Here is a 23550-nt window from a genome sequence, read left to right as displayed (position 1 = left end):
TTTAGCCCTGTCTTTATGGCTGCCCGCCAGCTCTGGCGAATGCTGGCAACTGACTCCCACGACTTGTGATCAATGTCACACGATTTCATGTCGCGTTTGCAGACGTCTTTATAGCGGAGACATGGACGGCCGGTGGGTCTGATACCAGTGGCGAGCTCGCTGTACAATGTGTCTTTGGGGACCCTGCCATCTTCCATGCGGCTCACATGGCCAAGCCATCTCAAGCGCCGCTGACTCAGTAGTGTGTATAAGCTGGGGGTGTTGGCCGCTTCAAGGACTTCTGTGTTGGAGATATAGTCCTGCCACCTGATGCCAAGTATTCTCCGAAGGCAGCGAAGATGGAATGAATTGAGACGTCGCTCTTGGCTGGCATACGTTGCCCAGGCCTCGCTGCCGTCGAGCAAGGTACTGAGGACACAGGCCTGATACGCTCGGACTTTTGTGTTCCGTGTCAGTGCGCCATTTTCCAACACTCTCTTGGCCAGTCTGGACATAGCAGTGGAAGCCTTACCCATGCGCTTGTTGATTTCTGCATCTAGAGACAGGTTACTGGTGATAGTTGAGCCTAGGTAGGTGAACTCTTGAACCACTTCCAGAGCGTGGTCGCCAATATTGATGGATGGAGCATTTCTGACATCCTGCCCCATGATGTTCGTTTTCTTGAGGCTGATGGTTAGGCCAAATTCATTGCAGGCAGACGCAAACCTGTCGATGAGACTCTGCAGGCACTCTTCAGTGTGAGATGTTAAAGCAGCATCGTCAGCAAAGAGGAGTTCTCTGATGAGGACTTTCCGTACTTTGGACTTCGCTCTTAGACGGGCAAGGTTGAACAACCTGCCCCCTGATCTTGTGTGGATGTTGTAGTCAGGTATGCATAAACATGACTGCTGCATTAAACACGAGACTGTCTGAATAAACTACTGAAAGACAGTCAGACATTATAATGGCCAAGAATTGGTGTTTGTAATGACAGTGTTCAGCATCAATACAACTATGAAACCAATAGCAACTACTGATGCTCGCACATATGCAGTTTTCTGCGGAACTCAGAAGTTGCCGTCAGTAATTCCCTGCCACCACAAGGTGTGCTGTTGAAGTCCCTGCAGATGGAAATCTTTAGAAATCACTTGAATTGACGTGAACTTTTACTTTTACACTATTAGTCTCGCTGTAAAAGCTCTTGAAAAAGATACTTGTTGAATGGGGCATGACTGCATTTTTAAGGGTGTACTAATTCATAATTACTGCTGAACAACCTTTGTGTTGCTGAAAACCTAATTTTATATTTATGGGATAATAAATTTCTCCATTATGATAAAAAGTTCCATAGATTTCTTAAAAAGTTTGTGATATTTCAGCTTATCATCATCATCAGCAGCAGCAATCCCTCGTGTCGAGGATGATTCTTCCTTGTGGATGGCTTGGTGGAAGTGAGATGTCAGTATTGGCTGTGGGTTAACAGATAGCTTATGAGCCCTATCTTAGCCTTGCAGGCTCTCCCACAGTCAGACCAACGGTTGTCAGTCAGCAAAGGTGGTGAAAAATTGTTGGTTTGAACAGCTGCCCTCTCCTTTCGTCTCTCTCGCTATTCTCTTTCAGTGGCTGCTCTTGTTGATTGGAAGGTCTTGACACCATTTTTAATGATGGTTCACCATCTTGGTCCCAATTGGGTATCTGCTTTTCATGGGTTGATGTTAAGAGAGCGGACCTTCATGGAGGCTTTGAGACTTTCTTTGAAATGTTTTCTTGGCTCCCATGTTAATGGGCTACCTGTCATAGCTCTGAATAGAGTACCTGTTTCAGCAGTCTTGAGTCGGGCATTCTGACGACATGTCCTGTCCATCTCAACTGATGCAAGATACTCATGGCCTCTATACTTGGCATAGCTGTGTCTTGGAGGACACTCATATTTGTTCTTTTCTCCTCCCACTTGATTCACAAGGTTCTTCTAAGATAGGATTTAATATATTTTTCTAGGGCCTTGATATGGTGTCTGTAAGATGTCCAAGTTTCAGCACTGTAGAGAAGCGCGGGGAGAACCACTAGCCAATGGACATTGAGTTCAGTGCCGGGTCTGATATCACCATTCTCCAAAACTTGAGTACGCAATTTACCATAGGCCGAGCTAGCACATTGGATTTGTTGGTGTACCTCTTCATCAATGTCAGCTTTTGGGGTAGATAGTTCCAAGTTATGGGAAGAGGGGGGCATTGTCTAACACTTCATCATGAATCTAAATTTAAGGCATTGGATTTGATATATTTGGTATGGGTTGTTAGAAGGCTTTGGTCTTCCTGGTGTTTGGGTCAAGTCCAATGCTCTCGTAGGCTTTGGTGAATACCTCAACTGTCTGTTGTAGCTCTTCTTCAGTGTGAGCACTAACTTGTATGTCATCAGCATACTGTACTTCTATTACAGAAGTGGTTGTTGATTTGGTTTTGGCCTTCAGTCAGTTGAATAATTTACCATCACTGCGACAACATATTACCACAGCTGAAGGGAGCCGGTCAGTAGTAAGCTGCAGTGTTGCTGCAAGAAACATTGAGAGAATAGTGTTGGTGAAGTGACACGCCTCTGTTTGATACCTGTTTTGACAGGAAGGGGTGTGGCGTGGAGTCATTGCAGAGTATTATTATTTGCATTTTGTCATGTAAGAGACATATGACGCTTGTGAACCTAGCTGGGCATCCACATCACTGTAGCACTTTCCAAAGGGGAGTTTAAATCACTAAGTCAAAGGCTTTTGTGAGATCGAAAAAAGCCATGTACAAAGCTGATCTCTGTACTTTTCCTGAAGTTGGTATGCTGTGAAGATCATTTTGGTTGTTCCTCTGTCAGGTTGGAAGCTGCATTGGGACTCAGGAAGGACCTCCTCTGCAATTGGTGAGGTGTTTAAGATGTAACCGAGCGAGCACTTTGCCAACAGTTGAGAGCAATGCTATGCCTTTGTAATTGCTACAGTTTCCTTTTTTGAAGGTTGTGATCATGATGGCATCTCTCAGGTCATTTGGACTTTCTTCATTCTGCTAGAGCTTCACAAATAGTCCATGTATCTGAGAGATCAGTATGTATCCTCCATGTTTCAGTACTTCCACAGGATATTGCCAAGAACAGAAGCTTTGTTGTTTTTCATCTGGTTGACAGCAGTTATTACTCGTTGAGCATTGTATCATTGTCTAGCTCACTTCTGATTGTTATGTTGTGGGAGTTTCTCCAACCCACCGTGGAGCTCTGATTGAGTAGTTCTACAAAGTGCTCTTTCCAGCGGGTGTTGATACTGTCCATTTCTTTGAGGAGAGTCTTACCATCTTTGAATCTTACAATAATGGTCCATGTGTTGAGGGTCCATAGATCTCTTTGTTTGTCTTCAAGAAGGCATGCATGTCATGCATATCCATGAGGAGTTGAATTTCCTTAGCCTTCTCTGTCCACCATTTGTTCTTCAAATTGCAGGTTCTTCTTTGAATTTCTCTTTGGCTGTCTGGTGAGTGAGCAACTTTTCTGTGAAGTTTTGATCCTATTGCTAGGTTTGGAATGCTTTCTGTTTACAATCGATGAGTTTGCATATTTCTACATCGCGCTCAACAAACCGGTCTTGATGTCTTTTAGTGGTGTGTCTGAGGATTTCTTGGTGTGTATGAGTATTGTTGAATTTCAATGATCGGCAGTCATCTTGGATGTTGCTTGATGGAGTGACCATCCATTCCCGTAGTTTCCATTGATTTGTTCTTGAAATTTCTTGAGGTTGATTTTTTTTTTTGACAGGCCAGGAACCTCAAACTTTCTCTCTAGCTGTCACGACTGTTGGTTCCTTTTGGAGGCCGCCTCAAGTGCCAATATCAAGCAAATGAAGCGGTGGTCTCTCCAGCATTTGTCAGCTGTAACCATAGCATGTGTAATGTGCACATCCTTTTGATCCCTGGTCCTGACTATCACATAGTCTATCAAGCTTTTATCTTGGAGGTTGCCAGGATGTCCTGAAATTTCGTTTGGCAGAAAAGGGTGTTCGTGACCACAAGATCGTGTTCAGCTCACAGGGTAAGGAGGCGTACACTGTTGGGATTGGATTTTCCAACTTCATGCGTTCCAGTGGTGTTAAGCAGAAGGGCATGCCTGTCCCCCACGCTGGCATTGAAATCACAGAGAAATATGAGTTGACTGTGATGGTACACCTGCGGTTGCATCTATGTTGGAATAGACAGTGTCCTTAGTTTGTCCTCGGAGTCCAAGATAGGTGCATAAGCACTGATGAGTGTGGCAGATTGGTTGCCTTTGAGCTTAAGATTAGTGTCATGAAATGATCATTGACCCCAAAAGGGGGTTCACGGTGTCTCTTCATGAGTTTGTTTTTGATGACAAAGCCGACTCTGTGTTTTTGTGATTTCCCTTTCTAGAACAAGTATAGCCACCTCCATGTTCTTTGATTTGCCCCTTATCTGCTCTAAAAGTCTCACTAAGGGCAACCAAGTCAATGCCTAGGCTTCAGAACTCACGGGCTGCTATCGCTGTTCATCTCTTTGGTGAGCTCTGAGTTATCCAATCGCGACCTGATATTCCAAGATCCTATCTTGATTGATTATTTCTTCTTCAGCTTCTACCTTAATTCCATGTGTATGTTCCGATCTTGATTCTGCTGTCTGTAAAGGATAATCAGTGTTGGGACAAGCAAAATCCAAGCCACAGAGATCACCAGATCTTTGTGGGCAGCTTTTCTCGAGGTCAGCAGCGAGCACCATCACTTCACCACTGACTGCAATATCCAGGTCATTAACCATCAAACTTTGCTTATTTGCATTATCTTTCCAGACTAACAGTAATAACTAATATGAAAAATATCCACCGTGCTTCATAACATGAAAAAAATCTAGACTTAAAAAATAAAAATACTTGAAAAAAATATAAAAGCTAATGATGCTTTGTGTTACATATGCTGTCTTGAGCTCAATGCTCACAGTACAGTTGTGGGCTCCAATTGTCTCTTTCTAAGTATTAGTGTGAAATTGTGCTATTTTACCTCAAGTGCGAATACCAAAATAAAACACTTAGTCAAAAAACAGAAAACTGGGAAAAAATTAACATTTTATCTTCATGCAGTCTGAAATTTGTACTGAGAAAAGCCAAGATGCATGAGCCTGTTAAAACAGTGGAAAGGTAATGGTGTAATAAAATCAGTATGTTTTCATGTGCATTCTGTTACATAAAACAGCAGCATGTAACTGAACATTTATTGAGGGCCACTGTTCAACATTTCATTGAACTATTAAAGGGTTAATGAATTGATTTATGCATACGAGTGCTGGACATTTTAGGACATTTTATTAATTTTTAAAAAAATTTCATTACAGACATTAATGAATGCACCTCTTTAGCTCAGCCTTGCAAACCTGAGTTCAATTGCATTAACACCGTTGGGTCTTACACCTGCCAAAGAAATTTCATCACTTGTGGAAGGGGTTATCATGCTAGCCCTGATGGTACCCGTTGTATTGGTAAGTACATTTTGCAACTCGCTGCAAATCCAAGTACGTGCAATTCTCATGTTACATTTTAATAATATAAAAAAGCCCTTCTTTTCAATCTCATTGCATAAATCCTTTAACACGCAATGCAAATGAAAGATCTGATGGTCCAATAAATGTTTTCACTATAGTGAACCCTATGAATCTTTGTTTGCACAGACATTGATGAATGTCAGAGTGGAGTGCATCACTGTGGTGAAGGACAAGTCTGTCAGAACATACCTGGAACCTATCGCTGTGATTGTAAGACTGGTTACCAGTACAACTCTCTCAGCAGAACGTGTATTGGTATGTAAAACGTTTGTATTAATATTCCAGATTATTCTAGGAAATGCAAGTGTCCTGAGAACCTACAATGATAATACAGTTTCCAGAATGCAACATATAAATTTGATGGCTTCTAGCCATTGAAAATAGCTGTAATTCTGAATGCTAATAAACTGACCCCTATTGAAGTGGAATTATGCACAGGCCTGTGATCTGAGGTCTATGTTTTGGAGTTAGGATTTGCAGAAAATATTTCTGCAAAAAAAAAATCTGCAGATCTCACGTTCTGCTGGCAGCCTCTTTTGGCAGAGTCCCAGTGTTGCAGTATTATGAGGCAGGGTGAACTCTTAAAAGCAGCAGACATGAGCAGTTTAACCAGCTTGGATCCCACACCAGTTGGTGCACAAAGAAACCTTTCACCATGATGTCTATGATCTATTTATAACAGAAAATAATTATTTTATCGGCAGTACTCTGATGCATCGGGCTGGATTTTACCTTAGGCGGACAGAAATTCGCCACCTAGCCCAGGGATCCATCCCGCATTTTACGGGTCCCCGGACTTTAATTGTCCCAAGGCGTGACTTCCACCCACTTGAGGGAGGAAGTCCCGCCTCAGTGAGCTGCCGGACAATCAGCGGGCCGGCAGCTCTTAGTCCCAGCAGCGCCACCAGGAGCGGTGGCCACTGCTGGAACTGCAACCCAGCTGACGACATGGAGCCAGGAGTGAAGGTAAGTTGGGCATACCTCACCCCAGTGAGATCGGTCGTGCCCTGGGGAGTCTAAAGTGGTCGTTTGGAGGGGTGGGGGTCGTCTTGCAGGTGGGTTGGGAGGCAGGGACGGCCCTCAATCGAGCGCTCTGTGCCAGTCTGCCATGGCCCCCACCCCCCTCCCCCGGCGCACATAAAGACCGGCAGCTATCACTGGGCGGCCTTTTACGTGCCCAGCACACCCGTTTGCCACAGGTAAAATACCCATGGAGGCGGGTGAGAGCCCTTAGGTAGCCGTTAAATGGCCACTTAAAGCCTTGATTGGCCTCGGGCGGGGGGCCATTTCAACCTCCGCCCGACCGTCTTAAAGTTGACCAGAGGCGGTTCAACCTCCCAGAGCCTCCCGCTCAATTTTACGCCACCCCCATCCGCCCCGCTGGGGCGGCATAAAAGTCAGCCCATCATACTAGAATCCCCGATGTAGTGTATCAGATAGGTGTACATGTATTGAGCTGATAATGGCATTATGACATTGTGCACCCTATTTTCAGTTATTTCCACTTCACTTATGCTGTGTGTTAATCATACTGGGGAGTTATCCCTGGTGTCCTGGCCAATATTATCCCTTAATCAACATCACAAAAACAGATAATCTGGTCATATCACATTGCTGTATGTGGGAGTTTGCCATTGAAAATTGGCTGCCATGTTTCCTACTTTACAACAGTGACTAAACTTCAAAAGTATTTCATTGGCTATAAAGTGCTTTGGGATGTCCTATGGTTGTGAAAGCTGCTATATAAATGCAAGTCTTTTTACTAGGTTAGAGTTTATGCTTTGGACGGGATCCCACACCCCAAGTTTCCACTCAAATTCATTTTGCCAAACAGAAAATCTGCCATGAGCCAGTGCAATTGGGCAGCATTTTAAAACATAATTTTAAAATTTTGCTTCAAGAAATATTCTTAGTTCTTATTCATATGTTTAGGAGTGGTACACTTTATAAAGTTGAATTAATTCATCTGAAAATAGGTTTATCCCTAAAAATAAGCATTTTAAGACAATCCAACCCCTGTGAGTAACCTGATTTTAAATGATTGAAAATGACTTTTAACAAAAAATACGAACTATTTTATAAATAAATTGGAGTACAGTACTCAGTTCTTAATAAATTCAAAAGAATCGTTCAAAACCCTTCAAAACGTGCCTATTTTTGTCCTTGTGCCCAGAAGTTCCAACTTAATTTTGGAGCCTTATCGAAGGCCTGTGAATGAGAGCAATTAGCAGAATCTCCCAAAGGTGATTACTTTACCATGGGGGCATGGCCAGTTTTGTGGGCAGCACTTGCTTCTAGCTTGATGTTTTTAAAACTAGTGTAAAAGATCATGGAAACTCAAGTTGTGCTGAATGCATTTTGTGTTTAAAATTCCAAGATCTTTAACACCAGTTACATCAATTTCGGGGAAATTGTGCCAAAAAACCCACACAATCAAGCAGCAAGTCCAAGCCACTAGGCTTAAAGCTGATGTCCGAACTTGAAAATGGAAGACCAGCGGGACACAATCATGTAAGGAAATACTCCCCTGGCAGCTACCACAAAGCTTATTTTAATGAACGCCATGGTGCCACTACTCTTTAACCTAGAAAGGCAAGTTTCTGGGTGGCCCCTCAGAAATAATTCTACCCCTCTAAAGCCTTAGCTGATAATGCCTGTGCACTTTCCTAAGTATTCTATTCAAGATAGCCAGGCGGTGAAGGATAGAACCAGAGCTTAGTCTTTACACACTTTATACAGTGATACACATTACAAACATGGACCTCCAAACCCAACCACCACAGTTTCAGCCTGCTCCTATATGTAGGAGCACATGTGAATCAATACCACCTGAATACAGGTGGAAGCTGGGTTGCTGACCCAGCAGTGGCCACCGCTCCCTGTGGCGCTGCTGGGACAAAGAGCTGCTGGCCCGCTGATTGGCCAGCAGCTCCATTAGGCAGAACTTCCTGCCTCAATGAGGTGGAAGTCCGGCCTAAACCCAATTAAGGGCCTGGGGACCGTAAAATCCGGAGTGGATCCCCAGGCCCATTGGGGGGGGGATCGACCCCGGCTTTTCGGTTGGTGAACGGCTCTCGTCCGCCAAGGGAAAAATTCTGGCCAATCTGCCTTTGTGGAATGTGATAGTTGTCATCCACTAGCAATTTGAAAAACTATCCAGAATTCTGCTTCGTCAAGTACAGCTTGCTTTGATTGAACAGCTTTGAGTTGCATCCATCTCCAGGGGAAATTTGGCTAAATGGCCAGCAGGACCACCACCATGCAGGCCGACCCTTATCCAGCTTTTATAATCCCCCATGGTGGTAGCTACTTTTTTCCAGCACAAGAAAACTACTAAAAACCTGGCACTAAACTACTAAAAACCTGTGCGGCACAGTGGCGCAGTGGTTAGCACCGCAGCCTCACAGCTCCAGCGACCCGGGTTCAATTCTGGGTACTGCCTGTGTGGAGTTTGCAAGTTCTCCCTGTGTCTGCGTGGGTTTTCTCCGGGTGCTCCGGTTTCCTCCCACAAGCCAAAAGACTTGCAGGTTGGTGGGTAAATTGGCCATTATAAATTGCCCCTAGTATAGGTAGGTGGTAGGGAAACATAGGGACAGGTGGGGATGTGGTAGGAATATAGGATTAGTGTGGGATTAGTATAAATGGTCGGCACAGACTCGGTGGGCCGAAGGGCCTGTTTCAGTGCTGTATCTCTAAACTAAACTAAACTGGCTGTTAAAAGCTGGCAGGAATAATTCTGGAAGCCATACAGCCTTGGACCATTGTTGTGAGAATGCTTTCAATGAATGGCATTTTATATTATTAATTTCTTCAGTTTATAAGATTATTGTACAGGTATTCATTTCCAATGTGTGCAGACCTGTACCTGCCAATGTCAAGTGACACATAATTCATATGACATTGCAATGGCACTTTGCCTGGTACCAGCCATGCAGACTGTTGTATTTAATGGAAACTATTCAACAGTATGCTGAACCATAATTATAGGGTAAAATTGCAATATCATCGTTGGGATCCATTACCTGTTTAGATGACAGCAGAGGCATACAAGTTCTGGAAGATCTTCTTTACTTTCATCTAAAACTGCTTGAAAAAGGAGCCAGGTGTCAGTAGCAAAATCTTGCGACAAATACTTCCATAGCAATACAAAATTGTGCAATGATCAGTGTGCTACATGTATGCATTGTTCAATGGTATCAATTGAAAGAAGTCAATAACAAATGCTTGTTTCTATGCCTACCATTGAGAACAGGTGTTGAGCGAGCACTTGTGCAGGAATGATGGGCCAAGTGACTTCTCTCTTTTTTATGAATTTCTATGAATCTCTGCTCATGATGCACTTACACCCAAGTAGGTAAATGATACAAACGCAGCTCCAGAACATCTGAAAACCTATGCTTTTTTTAAAAACGTCTTTAACTGATAATACAAAGAGTAACTGGAGTATAAAAAATACTCTTAAGTTCTATTGCATGTGATTAGCCTGATGTACTGATTTTGTTACTTGTGTGTCATTCAGTCAGGTCTGGTTGGTTAAACATTCTCCCATATACATCATTTAACTGTACAATTCTTTCCCATTTACAATCCATCCCACTTACATGATATAGTAGTTATTATAAGTGAAATTATTCTTCTGAATTGATAAGTAATTTCTCCATCTATTGAAGTGCAAAATCATTCTATTATGGAAAGTAATTTTTATGTAAAATACATTTTGAACTTCACTGTTTTGGTGCTCGTGGACTTGATATGGACAGTGCAAAAGAGATGATTACTATCATGCAAAGGTTAACAAACTAATGCTTTTATTTTTGGTTGTGCATGAACTCCTCCATGCATTTATCTTCGGCATTTAATAACAAATGACTTTTCTGTTTAAAATTACTCTTGTAGATGAAACCAGTGGCACGCAATGTATTTAGTCCGATTCAAAAATAAATTTACTGCAATGTACAGTGGCAGAGAAATTATACATTAGTGATAGCAATCCAACAATTCTTACCAAATGAGTGTTTGTCTGTTCTTCTAGCCTCTGATTTCTTTTTTATGACCATCTGTGTAGCAACTAAAATGTTTAATGTACCTTAAAGGGCACAGACATTTAATTTTAACATTGCCAACTTCACTGAAGCCAGATAGATTCAAATTTCCTGGAGAATTGGATGCTGGAGCTCGAAATGAATAATGAAAGGCATCTTTATTGGATAGGATTGGTTAATTTCTGCTTTTGCACTATCTCATTTTTACCCTGTCATTGAATCTTGCTTGCTTCTGGCAGATATTAATGAATGTTGGCGCTATCCTGGTCGTCTGTGTGCACATACTTGTGAGAATACCCCTGGGTCCTATTACTGCACCTGCAGCACTGGATTCAAACTAGCTGTTGATGGCAAGAATTGTGAAGGTATTTTAATCATTGTGTTCGTCACTGGTAAAAGCGATAGAAGTGAAAACATAAGCCAGCATGAACAACGTAAACATATTGAGTAATTGCATTATAAAATAATTTGGTAAAGAATAGGCTGAATTTTACAGACCCCCAACATCTGGACTCGTGGCAGGGGGAGGCTGGAAAATGCCTCTGGGAGTGGGCCATCACGCACCCCGACACTGGGAGGGTCTGGCCTGATATAGCTGGCAGTGGCGAGGCCACGTGGTGCCACCCCCCTGCTGGTCGGCAATGGGACCTCCATTTACATATTTAAATAAATGGTAATGAATGCATTAATCATACTTACGCCACTGCCTTCTGTCCTGCTACGATCTTCCTGCCACTGGCCAGCACTCACATGCTTTCTGATCCCTGTCCAGGGAAATGAGGCAGAACACTTGCGGGCAGCGGGGAGGAAGTACGTTTCTCAGTGCAGGAGTGGAGGTGGGGGGGTGGGGAAACGGGGTTAAAGTTACATCATTGATGTAGGGGATGGTGGGAAGGGTTTTAGGTTAAAAGTTATGCACTTTGTGGGGGCGGGGAAGGTCAGATGGACAAGATTAAGTGTTTTGGGGGGAGAGGCAAGTAATTATTTTAATTGTTATTGGGTGGTGGGAGAGGGGCAAAATAAATGTATTTAATTTCTTTTCCTTCACTTTATCTTTAAATATTTAAATTTAACAGTACGGCTCAAAGCCCTTTAAAAATGGTGTGCTTAGGAACGTGGCGGCTGCGTGACGTGTGGCCTATGCGGGCGAGCTGCCATTGTTTTCGCCTGCTGACGATTTCGGCGGCGAGATTGTAAAATTCAGCCCAATGAATCCTTATGAAAAATTCAATACCTTGTTTAATGTTGCCTCTGATCGGGTAACTTCGTTACAAAAATGCATTTTTTGTTAGTTCGTTGTACCATTTTATTGTATAACCTTCATTTAATGATTCAATTTCCTTTACCCTTGGGAAGTCCACCTCTTTCTGGTCGCAGTTTAGAAAGTTCTTAATGATCACTCCAATTATTGGATAGCCAGCGGCTTGTAAACTTAATAGGAAACTTCTGCAACACTGTGTAAGGAGACTGTAGATGAAGTGAGCAGTGTCCTTTCCCATCTCCTGCTTCATTTTCTTACAGAAGCTTTGGAGATGTTGGGTGGGGTCCTCCTCTCTGATCCTGTCCAAAAATCCTCCACATCAACATGCACATGGCACTTAATCTTGTCATCACAAGTAATCATAGAGTCTCTTGGTCACCATTATTGACACGGTGGTCCTCAAACACTGTCTGATTTCCATTTTCCTACATGTTCCCTGTATGTTCATATGCTGTATTGTTACTTTCAGTCCATGCAAAAATTGCCCCATAAAACTCCCTTCTTCGTGCATTCTCCAGCTTTGTTCTCCTTTGCTTATTGTCAGGTCCCTGTAATGACATCGACATTTTTATCAATCTTCTTTATAATTACCTCACCATCACCTTCCAGGGTTTTGTCCCTTTCAAATCTAGAAAGATCTCTCAGCCCACAATCCCTGCAACTCCTTCAGCCTGAAATAACAAAGCAATAAGCTAGAACAAAAATAACATTCATCTGGTGTGTCTTCCTATGATCAGCTCTGGCTGCACCACCTCAAGTTGTAGCCTCACTACTTCTCCCTGGCCAAAATGACCTATTACTCCCAAGTTCATCCTGGAAACTTGAAACTCCTTCTCTTCACTGCACAGTTGAGCATTTCACCACCTCAAATTCCTATCCTCACTGTTGAACTCCAGAAAGCTTGTTATGGAAGGATAATGCTGGAGCCTATCTTTACTCAGTTTCACATTGTACAGAGTAAAAAAAGTATAGACATGAAGCTCCCCACTCAAAACCCACTACCAGTCTCAGTATATGTCTGCTTATAAGTGGTCAAGTAAGATCCAAATAACACCCTCCACCTGCATATAATCAAACAATTATATGGAGGTTATGATGGAGCTGTATAAAACGCTAGTTAGGCCATAGCTGGAGTACTGTGTACAGTTCTGGGCACCACGCTATAAGAAGGATGTGATTGCATTGGAGAGGGTGCAGAGGAGATTCACCAGGATGTTGCCTGGGCTGGAGAATTTCAGCTATGAAGAGAGACTGAAAAGGCTAGGGTTGTTTTCCATAGAGCAGAGAAGGCTGAGGGCAGATATGATTGAGGTATACAAAATTATGAGGGGCATTAATAGGTTAGATAGGAAGAAACTTTTTCCCTTAGCGGAGGGGTCAATAAACGGGGGCATAGATTTAAGGTAAGGGGCAGGAGGTTTAGGGGGGATTTGAGGAAAAAAATTTTCACCCAGCGGGTGGTTGGCATCAGGAATGCACTGCCTGAAGAGGTGGCGGAGGCAGGAACCCTCACAACATTTAAGAAGTATTTAGATGAGCACTTGAAATGCCATAGCATACAAGGCTATGGGCCAAGTGCAGGAATATGGGATTCGAATAGTTGGGTCCTGGATGGCTGGCACAGACACGATGGGCCGAAGGGCCTGTTTCTGTGCTGTATAACTCTATGACTCTAATTGATACACAATTAACAGATTAACATACACCTCAGACTCAAAATGTATGGAGTTCAAGGACTTTCTTGTATTCAAAATCAGCTCCATCTATTACTGCTCTCTTCCTCCCCATTACACCTCCCTCTGATGATCCTCGTCTGGCCCTCCCATTCCCTCAGCCTTTCAATTCCTGCATTTGCCTTCCAACTAACTATGCCCTCACTCTTCCTGTTCTCTGCCTTTTCTCCACTATCCTGAATTCAGCGCTCAGGTTACTCATCACATCCATGAAGCTCACCACCTGCTCTCTCAATCCTATTCCATCCCAGTTCCTGACCATTCAACCTTTCCACCTCACTACCAGATATCACCAACCTTTTCTCTTATCTGACAGTCCCCAACTCGTTGAAAGTGACCCTCATCACTCCATTCCTCAGGGAAACCACCCTAACCCTCTGCTTTATTCAAATGCCATTTTAGGATTACTTTGAACTTGGGATGGCAATAATTTGCAGGGGCTGAAATGGGTGGCGATCCATCTGCACCTGACCCTCTAAGCTCAAGCCCCAGGAGATTTTTACCCTTGAGCCTTATTTACATGCGCCAATAGTGACTATCACCCGAAGCCAGTGAAAATGGTGCCACCACCAGTGGGTGGGAGTTAAAATTGATGGGACAGGTCAGGCCATCACTGGGAACTCCTAGACAGTCTAAGGCTTTCTATAGGAATATCAGGTATATCAGGAATAAAAGAATGACTAGAGATAGGTTAGGGCCAATCAAGGATAGTAGTGGGAAGTTGTGTGTGGAATCGGAGGAGATAGGGGAAGTGTTAAATGAATATTTTTCGTCAGTATTTACAGTGGAGAAAGAAAATGTTGTCGAGGAGAATACTGAGATACAGACTACTAGGCTAGATGGGATTGAGGTTCACAAGGAGGAAGTGTTAGCAATTTTGGAAAGTGTGAAAATAGATAAGTCCCCTGGGCCAGATGGGATTTATCCTAGGATTCTCTGGGAAGCCAGGGAGGAGATTGCAGAGCCTTTGTCCTTGATTTTTATGTCGTCATTGTCGACAGGAATAGTGCCGGAAGACTGGAGGATAGCAAATGTTGTCCCCTTGTTCAAGAAGGGGAGTAGAGACAGCCCTGATAATTATAGACCTGTGAGCCTTACTTCGGTTGTGGGTAAAATGTTGGAAAAGGTTATAAGAGATAGGATTTATAATCATCTTGAAAAGAATAAGTTCATTAGAGATAGTCAGCACGGTTTTGTGAAGAGTAGGTCGTGCCTCACAAACCTTATTGAGTTTTTTGACAAGGTGACCAAACAGGTGGATGAGGGTAAAGCCGTGGATGTGGTGTATATGGATTTCAGTAAGGCGTTTGATAAAGTTCCCCACGGTAGGCTATTGCAGAAAATACGAAAGTATGGGGTTGAAGGTGATTTAGAGCTTTGGATCAGAAATTGGCCAGCTGAAAGAAGACAGAGGGTGGTGGTTGATGGCAAATGTTCATCCTGGAGTTTAGTTACTAGTGGTGTACCGCAAGGTTCTGTTTTGGGGCCACTGCTGTTTGTCATTTTTATAAATGACCTGGATGAGGGTGTAGAAGGGTGGGTTAGTAAATTTGCGGATGACACGAAGGTCGGTGGAGTTGTGGATAGTGCCGAAGGATGTTGTAGGTTACAGAGGGACATAGATAGGCTGCAGAGCTGGGCTGAGAGATGGCAAATGGAGTTTAATGCGGAGAAGTGTGAGGTGATTCACTTCGGAAGGAGTAACAGGATTGCAGAATCATGGGCTAAATCCCTGAAAGTTGCCACCCAAGTTAATAGAGCTGTTAAGAAGGCATATGGTGTGTTAGCTTTTATTAGTAGGGGGATCGAGTTTAGGAGCCACGAGGTCATGCTGCAGCTGTACAGAACTCTGGTGCGGCCGCACCTGGAGTATTGCGTGCAGTTCTGGTCACCGCATTATAGGAAGGATGTGGAAGCTTTGGAAAAGGTGCAGAGGAGATTTACTAGGATGTTGCCTGGTATGGAGGGTAGGTCTTACGAGGAAAGGCTGAGGGACTTGAGGTTGTTTTCGTTGGAGAGAAGGAGGAGAAGAGGTGACTTAATAGAGGCATATAAGATAATCAGAGGGTTGGACAGGGTGGATAGTGAGAGCCTTTTTCCTCGGATGGTGATGGCAAACACGAGGGGACATAGCTTTAAGTTGAGGGGTGATAGATATAGGACAGATGTCAGAGGTAGTTTCTTTACTCAGAGAGTAGTAGGGGCGTGGAACGCCCTGCCTGCAACAGTAGTAGATTCGCCAACTTTAAGGGCATTTAAGTGGTCATTGGATAGACATATGGATGAAAATGGAATAGTGTAGGTCAGATGGTTTCACAGATTGGCGCAACATCGAGGGCTGAAGGGCCTGTACTGCGCTGTAATGTTCTATGTTCTAGTCCATGGCAAGGGTAGTCTGGATTTTGGGGAGGTAGGTTGGCATGATTTGGCGAGGGGGGAGGCTAAAATATCCTTGAGGCCAAGAAGAGCATGAACAGCCTTTAAGTAAGGAGCTCTATATGTGAGGGACTTTCTTCCATGTCACGAGATCTATAAATTCAAATTGTTGTGGCTGTTGGATATCACAGCAGCTTATTTATCTCAAAATTGTAGAATTTGTTTCCTTTTTGTTTTCCAATGTTGTGCCTTCCCTTCCTCCCTTGAAATCACTGGCTGTTTGCTGGGGTATAGTTCCACACATGCCAGTCACACTGGCAACCTGCTCAAGTAGCCATTGTTCACCTGTGAGCCTTGACAATTACTGTCAGCAGGCTAGTTGACCATAAGGGGATGAACAAAGCTGAACCAGATCCTGTTCTCAGTTGAAATTTACACATGTGCGAATTCAGCAAGGATCCCAAGATAGTGATTAGGAGCAGGGACACTGGACATTTTTCCTCTTCCTAGTCCAGGGATGGTGATGCCAATTATCGTGCCTGTACTGCCACCATGGCATATTAGTTTGTTATAACAAAATTGGAAAGTCTGGCTCATTTCAGCAGTCTGTTGCTAAAGTTACATTTATTTATGAAATCCTGAATAGCAATTCGCAAGTTATTGCTGAATTATCCTGTTTTGGTAAAAGATGATCTGACACTGTTCCCAATATAAAATAGTATTTAAACAGTGGACAAAACCGTATAGCATAGAAACAATGAACATGATTGAGCAATTTTATCTCAATGTGTATTTCTCTGCAGATATAAATGAATGTGAGAACAATCTATGTGGACAGGAATGTGCCAATATCTATGGCTCCTACCAATGCTATTGCAGACAAGGCTACCAACTCACTGAACTAGATGGACATTCCTGTGAGGGTAAGGAGAACCAGAGCAAAAATAAATCATTCTTATATCAATGGTCTTTTACATTTGGTGTTCTATGGCTAAATAAGGCTATAAACTGACTACAAAATCTTCACCTAAATGCTCAAAACAAGATAGTAGTAAAGTGTGGCTAAAGCTATAGTACTAGAGCACTTATTTTCAAACAAGAGACACAGTTAGATGACAATCTTAATTGACATTTTCATTTGAGCTTCTCCTCTCGAGCAATGTATGAGTATTGGTTTATCTCAATTAATATGCAGAAGAGGTTATTGGCTGAGAGCGAATTCTTTCCTGCATTGCTCATGAGAGCAGTGTGAAGGCATTGAATGAATTTGCATGATGGAGCAGGGAAAAACATGTTGTTTGACTCAAGTTGTGAGAATACAGTCCTTTCATCTCTCTATATAGCTGTCAATCTAGGTTAAATTGACAGATTGATATATCAGCGTAGAGTATTGATACTGTCAATGTGATTGGACACTTCATATTATTTTGCAGCTTCAACGTGCACACAGCAGCCACATGACGCACACAAGAAGCAAGGCCCTTTTGATCATTTTACCATTGTTTCCTTTCAGAGAACTTCCCAAACAACCCGCATATGCTTAGTACTGTACAGTATTCCATGTTCCTCCCTTCTCTTTGCTTCACTCGATCATCACAAAGTCTTGAAGCTACAAGGGAGCTTTCATGACTGTGATGGTTTTCTCTCTTGATGAAACCCTTCCTGGTGACTTATCTCTGGTCTCCTTTGCCATTTTCATTTGGTCCCCATTCTTCCTTCTCCATTCAACATTTCTTTTTCATGCTTGGATACCTGTCTGATTATCTGCCTATTCCACCAGTTACTTTACAAGTAAACTTCACCCTGGTTGGTGACTGTATGGTAAGTTTGCCTGCATCTCTCCTCACCACAGTGTAGGATTTGGGTTTGAATCACTGTCAGTTTACCTGTTTTCAGTGTCTTCACTGAAGATCGCCAGCCTTAACCTCACTCAGGGTTGCATAGTAGCTCAGAGTGGTGTCATTGCATTGTAGATCTGGCAACCACATGTGCGACTGGTATCCAAACTTTAACTAAGCTTGAGCCATACCCGTCATTGCCTGTGGAGTGCTCCATTTCCTGCTTCTCGTCTTTCTTTTCTGCCTGTGCCACTTGTAATGCCGTCAGTTCTGTCCTGGCTAATACAGAGTTGTAGTTTGATGTTCCACATTATTTTCTACCAAAAATAGTTGAACCTCTTCAGCTACAATTTTTTGGTTTGCAGTGAAGATTGTGCTCCATACATTGCAAAGATCCCCTTCATTGCCTTCACACTGTTTGCGATTGTAATTTTTTTTTCAAAACTTTGACTTGGAAAGCCTAGTGTAGGAGTCCACAACTGCCAGCAGCAAATATTTGCCGTTTGGTAAAGATCCTGTAAGGTCTGCCACCACATCTTGCTGTTATCCATGTGGTGGTCTGCTTCATACCAATGGTTCAGGTGGAAAAGATTATCCTAACATTTAGAAACCATGGCAATGCTTGCCTACCCATTCTGCATCCAAATCCATTCCTGGTCATCACTTGTTGAGCCTCAGGTGATTCTTCAATTTTAACCACCTCTTGGTGTCCTCATGCACTAACATTAAAACTTGCTCCCCCAAATCCCTTAGCGTGACAATTCAGTATTCTTTCCTGGCTAGTTTGCCCGGAACTCACCATTCCTTTACCTTGGGAAGATATGCTAGGTAATGGCACTCATTCCAATGTCCAGAATAGTTACACTGCTAAATACTTTTAAACTCCATTTTGACAGTGGATTCCCTTTTCATTTCCTGTAGAAATAAAAGCATCACCTTCTTGGCAATAACATGTACCTCCTCAACTAGATGGCATCCCTTGCCATAGTGGCTTTCTGGGCTCAACCTAGACAACACATGCAAAACAAACTGCTGGTGCAGTACAAAATTCTCTTTTTAGCCGAAGCAATATTGTTGAGGTAGTGTAGACTTTTCTTGACTTTGCTTTCAATCCTCACAGTTCTTGACCTGGAAGGTTTTGCAGCTGCATTTGATTATAAAAAGTGGGACAATATTCCATTCCTACAGTCTCCTATATATTACCTTGTAGAGCATAAAATTCAGCACTCTACCCATTAAAAAGAAAAAAAATCTTTGTTTCTTTATTTTAAAATAAGTTATATTATAGCATACAGTAAGTGGCTTCTGCCCTGTTTGGAGAAATGAACATATCTGGCCCTAGATCAGGACTCTGTTACAAAATAAAGTCATGGTAGAGACAGGCTAGCTTTTTTATGGCACAGTGATTTCAGGTCTATTGTTATCTATTGACAATATGTTGCTGTAGTTGCCTAATGCTTTTGATAAATTAGTTTTCTAATATTACTATTGGTATATAAATGAACTCCTACATTGCACTACGATATTGAAGTATTTATCTGGTTTTCAATGATACAAAGTGTATACAATATACTGCAATCATTATTTGTAATGTGTATTTTCATTAAATAGAAGTCATAACGCAACACAAAATTAAATCAGTAGCCTATCGATTTTCTGTTTTACAGCAGATATTGAAAAAACATTAATATAAATGGGTTTGATATGATTGTTCAGGTTATATTCCAATGAAGATCGTTAACATTATTCCATTAACAAAACACACTGAATACATTTCTAGTCTTTGGTATATTCGGTAGACAATAGAGATAGTAACTGGCTAAAAACGCAAACCAAACAACCTGAAGTTTCTGATTAAATGTGGGATTGGTAACTCAGACAGAGGCACATTATCTTTAAATGTTCAACTAACTATATTTCAATGAAAGATAATCTTTTCAAGTTAAAAAAAATCCTAATACCAATGTAGCAAAATGTGAATCTGTAGTTCTAGCAATTCTATTTTCATTAAAGATTAGAAAGTACAAAATATACTAGAAACACTTTCTTTTGATGTATCAAGATCAAAACAAATTGATTTAATAAATATAACCATTCTTAATTAAATAATTCAATTGTGTAATATTGCTGTGCATATATTCAATGTGAATCTGCAATCAAGAATTTACATCCTGTTGCTATCTAGCGGTAGCATGTCTCTGAATGCTTTGTTGTATTTGCTATTGCAAATTTTCATTTCAGACATTGATGAGTGTGCACAAAGTGGAGGCACACTCTGTACATTCCGCTGCTTGAATGTCCCTGGGAGTTATAATTGTGCCTGTCCTGAGGTTGGTTATACGATGTCATCTAATGGAAGAACATGTAGAGGTAGGATTCTTCCTCATTTGGTTCTAATTTCTCACACACACACCCCTGAATCCTCTCCATTTTGGAACATTGTTTACATTGTGCAATTTATATAATAAACATTTTTTAATAAATGGGGTATCTGGTGCTGCAGTTAAATATCTACATTCCATGGTTATATATGTTTTAACAAAATTACTAAAGTGGTTTCAATTCCTTCTATGTAGTTTGATAAGTCCCATGTTCAGAAAAGGTTGCATGATGGCCCTTTTCTTGTCAGCTCAGTAGATAGCCTTTCTATTTGAGTTGTTGTCATTTCATGTGCTGATGGTTGTAGTAATGTCTGATTTCTGAACAAAATTATTCTGAAAGTTTTACCAGACCTCTTTCTTTTGGGCTAAATAAAAATCAGAAGTTTCCTGGTCGAGATTCCCTCCTAGAAAATGTTTACCAATACCAGACCTTATTTTTTCTTCAAGAGAATGTTTCAGCTACAAGATGTTCTCTTTTCACGAAGGAACGGCAGTGGATTTTTTATCCAGGGCTTTATTTTAAGCCAGCATTTGTTATCAAAGTGTAAAAATGTCATGGTATTTCTGATGGATCATCCCAACCAGGGGCTTCAAGATTCAGTCACAGCCTCCACTATCACTTAATTGGCTGCCCTAATTTCCTGAGCTTCACAAGTTTTTGGCCACTTCATCCATGGAATATGAACAGTTGTAACGTTAGTCTTATCCTCTTCCAATATTACACCTTCTGTTGATTTATCACATAAAGTTGATTGCAGCCCTAAGTCTGCCACTGTGCTTCCATATTTGCTTGCATAGATTGTGAAGTATTTTGAGATGTACTGAAGAGATGCTACATAAATGCAGATCACTTCTTTCTTAGTTAATATGTTAGGGAAAGTACCAGAGAGGACAACTGATTAAGTTTACTGTTTCACAGCGATTCTGAAAAGATATCCAATCATCATGTTGGGGACAATCTAGGAAAAAAATAATCATTGTATTGTTAGATTTCATATTAGGCAAATTAATGTTGCTAATAACTTAATGTTAGTTCCTGATCTCGAGAAGGCTAAATTTTCCCTAATGAACATACATGCCAAACTGTAAATCATGGAAAAGCTGGCAGAGTCTCCAAAAAGCTGACAATTCATCAAGCATTGTGTGTGAAAAATAACCCTTAATAAAGGCTTCTGCTTCAAGGTGACTGAATAAGATAAATTTCCTTTTATTAGATTGAATTTCAGGTTTTTATTGGTCTTTTGGGATTATATTCCGTAGTTCAGTCTATTTTTCTGTGAAAACTGAAACCCGGTGGTCTTATCTATGACTTGTGAAAAGAATTAGTTATAATGAGAGTACAGTGGGGCATGAACTTGTCGTGAATAAAGTTACAACTATATCCACTATTCCCTCAGTTGCATTATATAGACAAAAAACAATGAAGTATACAAAAGTGTAATCTTAGCAATGGTGGAATTAGACATTTTTGAGGGGAAAATGAGCTCTGGTACTGCAAAGTTCATTTTGTGAGGCAGAATTTTGATTAGCAAATTCTGATTTTTGCCCCATTTGGGTGTATTCTCCATCATTTTGAAGAGTACCCTGCGTCTTTTCCTTGCCTGTTGTCCATGCTCTTATAATCAACAATATTTAAGACCTAAGGTTGGTTTCAGGTAGACACTATTTCTTGATTAATCTGACCTTGTGATATGATCCCCATGGAGACCATCAATAAACAAAACGAGTCAAATCCACTGATTGACCCCAATTTAGGAAATCAAACCAAACGCATAAGATTTCACATAAATTTTAGTTGAACACTAAAACCAAAACCAACATAAATTAAACATGAAGCAAAAGACACGTCACAGTCAATAGATACATTACAAATTACACCTTAACTATCAGATACAACAAGAGATGAGTCTCACAGTTTCACTGGCCAGTCCATCAGCATTAATGGTAACAATTACAGTCACAAGAGTTTTTCACAACTCTGAAGTTCCTCAGGTAGCTTTTTAGCTCCTTTCTTCAAGGATTTAGCTGCTGTTCTTCTTCTGACAGCAGTTCCCTCACAATCCAAACTCCATGGGTGCAGTCTTCGCTACAGGGCGCACTTCTCCAGAACCTCCTCAGTTCTGCTCGTGACAATCTTGATGGCCTAGATTTACCAGACTTCCCTTTATCCAAGACCTTCAGTGACAACCCTGTGCATTGTTGCTGGGTCTGGTTAGTCAGCCACTTTAAGTCACTGAAACAGTTCCTGGATTCAATCTTCACTTGCTTTTTTTTATTCATTTGTGGGATATGGGTGTCGCTGACTAGGTCAGCCTTTTTTCCCCATCCCTCTTTGCCCTTGAGAAGGTGTTGGTGAGCTGCCTTCTTGAACGGCTGCAGTTCTTGGGGTTTAGGTACACCAACAATGCTATTAGGAAGGGAGTTCCTGGATTTTGACCCAGCGACATTGAAGGAAAGGTGATATAGTTCCACGTCAGGGTGGTGTGTGGCTTCGAGGGGAACTTGCAGGTGGAAGTGTTCCCCTGCATCTGTTGCCTGCGTCCTTCGAGGTGGTAGAGGTCGTGGGTTTGGAAAGTGTTGTCGAAAGAGCCTTGCTGAGTTTCTGCAGTGCATCTTGTAGATGGTATACACTGCTGCCACTGTGTGTCGGTGGTAAAGGGAGTGAATGTTGAAGGTTGTGGCTGGGGTGACAATCAAGCGGGCTGCTTTGTCCTGGATGGTGTTGAGCTTTTTGAGTGTTGTTGGAGCTGCACCCATCCAGGCAAGTGGAGAGTATTTCATCACACTCCTAATTTGTGCCTTGATAGAATGTCATTGGGGAGCCAGGAGGTGAATTGCTCGCCGCAGAATTCCTAACCTCTGACCTGCTGTTGTAGCCACAGCATTTATGTGGCTGGTCCAGTTCAGTTTCTGGTCAGTAGCAAGTCCCCAGGATGTTGATAGTGGGGGATTCAGCGATGGTAATGCCATTGAACATCAAGGGGAAATGGTAAGATTCTCTCTTGTTTGAGGTGGTGATTGTCTGGCACTTGTGTGGCGTGAATGTTACTTGCCACTTATCAGCCCAAACCGGGTGGCCGCCGAGGGATAAGAGTTATTCGCTAAGGAACCTAGACACGGATGGAGAGAGGTGCTACAACCACAGCCATCTCTTAACATGGACCTGCATTGAATAGACCACTGGCCTCTTGAATATGCACTTCCATTACCTTGACTGGTCAGTTCTGCCCTCCAGTACAAGCCAGCCAGAATGTCTCTTATCATGGTTGTCTGCTGCTCTCTGCACAATGTGATACTGGAAACAGGCCTGGAGATGGATGAAGATGAGGAGATGGAATGCCACTCCACCTCCGAGAAGGACTGGGAG

General features: G+C 42.1%; 1 protein-coding gene across 4 annotated transcripts in view; it reads left to right on the top strand.

Moving 5' to 3' along the window:
- The window catches only part of fbln2 (fibulin 2), a 213336-nt gene that overhangs the window by 176435 nt on the left and 13351 nt on the right, over nt 1–23550 (top strand). For all 4 annotated transcript variants that reach the window (XM_068051792.1, XM_068051791.1, XM_068051793.1 and 1 more), the window contains exons 14-18: nt 5346–5489; nt 5679–5807; nt 10834–10959; nt 16768–16887; nt 20044–20172. In XM_068051792.1, coding sequence (XP_067907893.1) covers nt 5346–5489; nt 5679–5807; nt 10834–10959; nt 16768–16887; nt 20044–20172 — 648 coding nt within the window. The remainder of the gene's footprint in view (nt 1–5345; nt 5490–5678; nt 5808–10833; nt 10960–16767; nt 16888–20043; nt 20173–23550) is intronic.

This window comes from Heterodontus francisci, chromosome 19, assembly GCF_036365525.1.
Source record: "Heterodontus francisci isolate sHetFra1 chromosome 19, sHetFra1.hap1, whole genome shotgun sequence".
In the NCBI taxonomy this organism is placed as follows: Eukaryota; Metazoa; Chordata; class Chondrichthyes; order Heterodontiformes; family Heterodontidae; genus Heterodontus; species Heterodontus francisci.
Note: the sequence above shows the minus strand (reverse complement) of the source record. Positions and strands in the feature narration are given on the sequence as shown.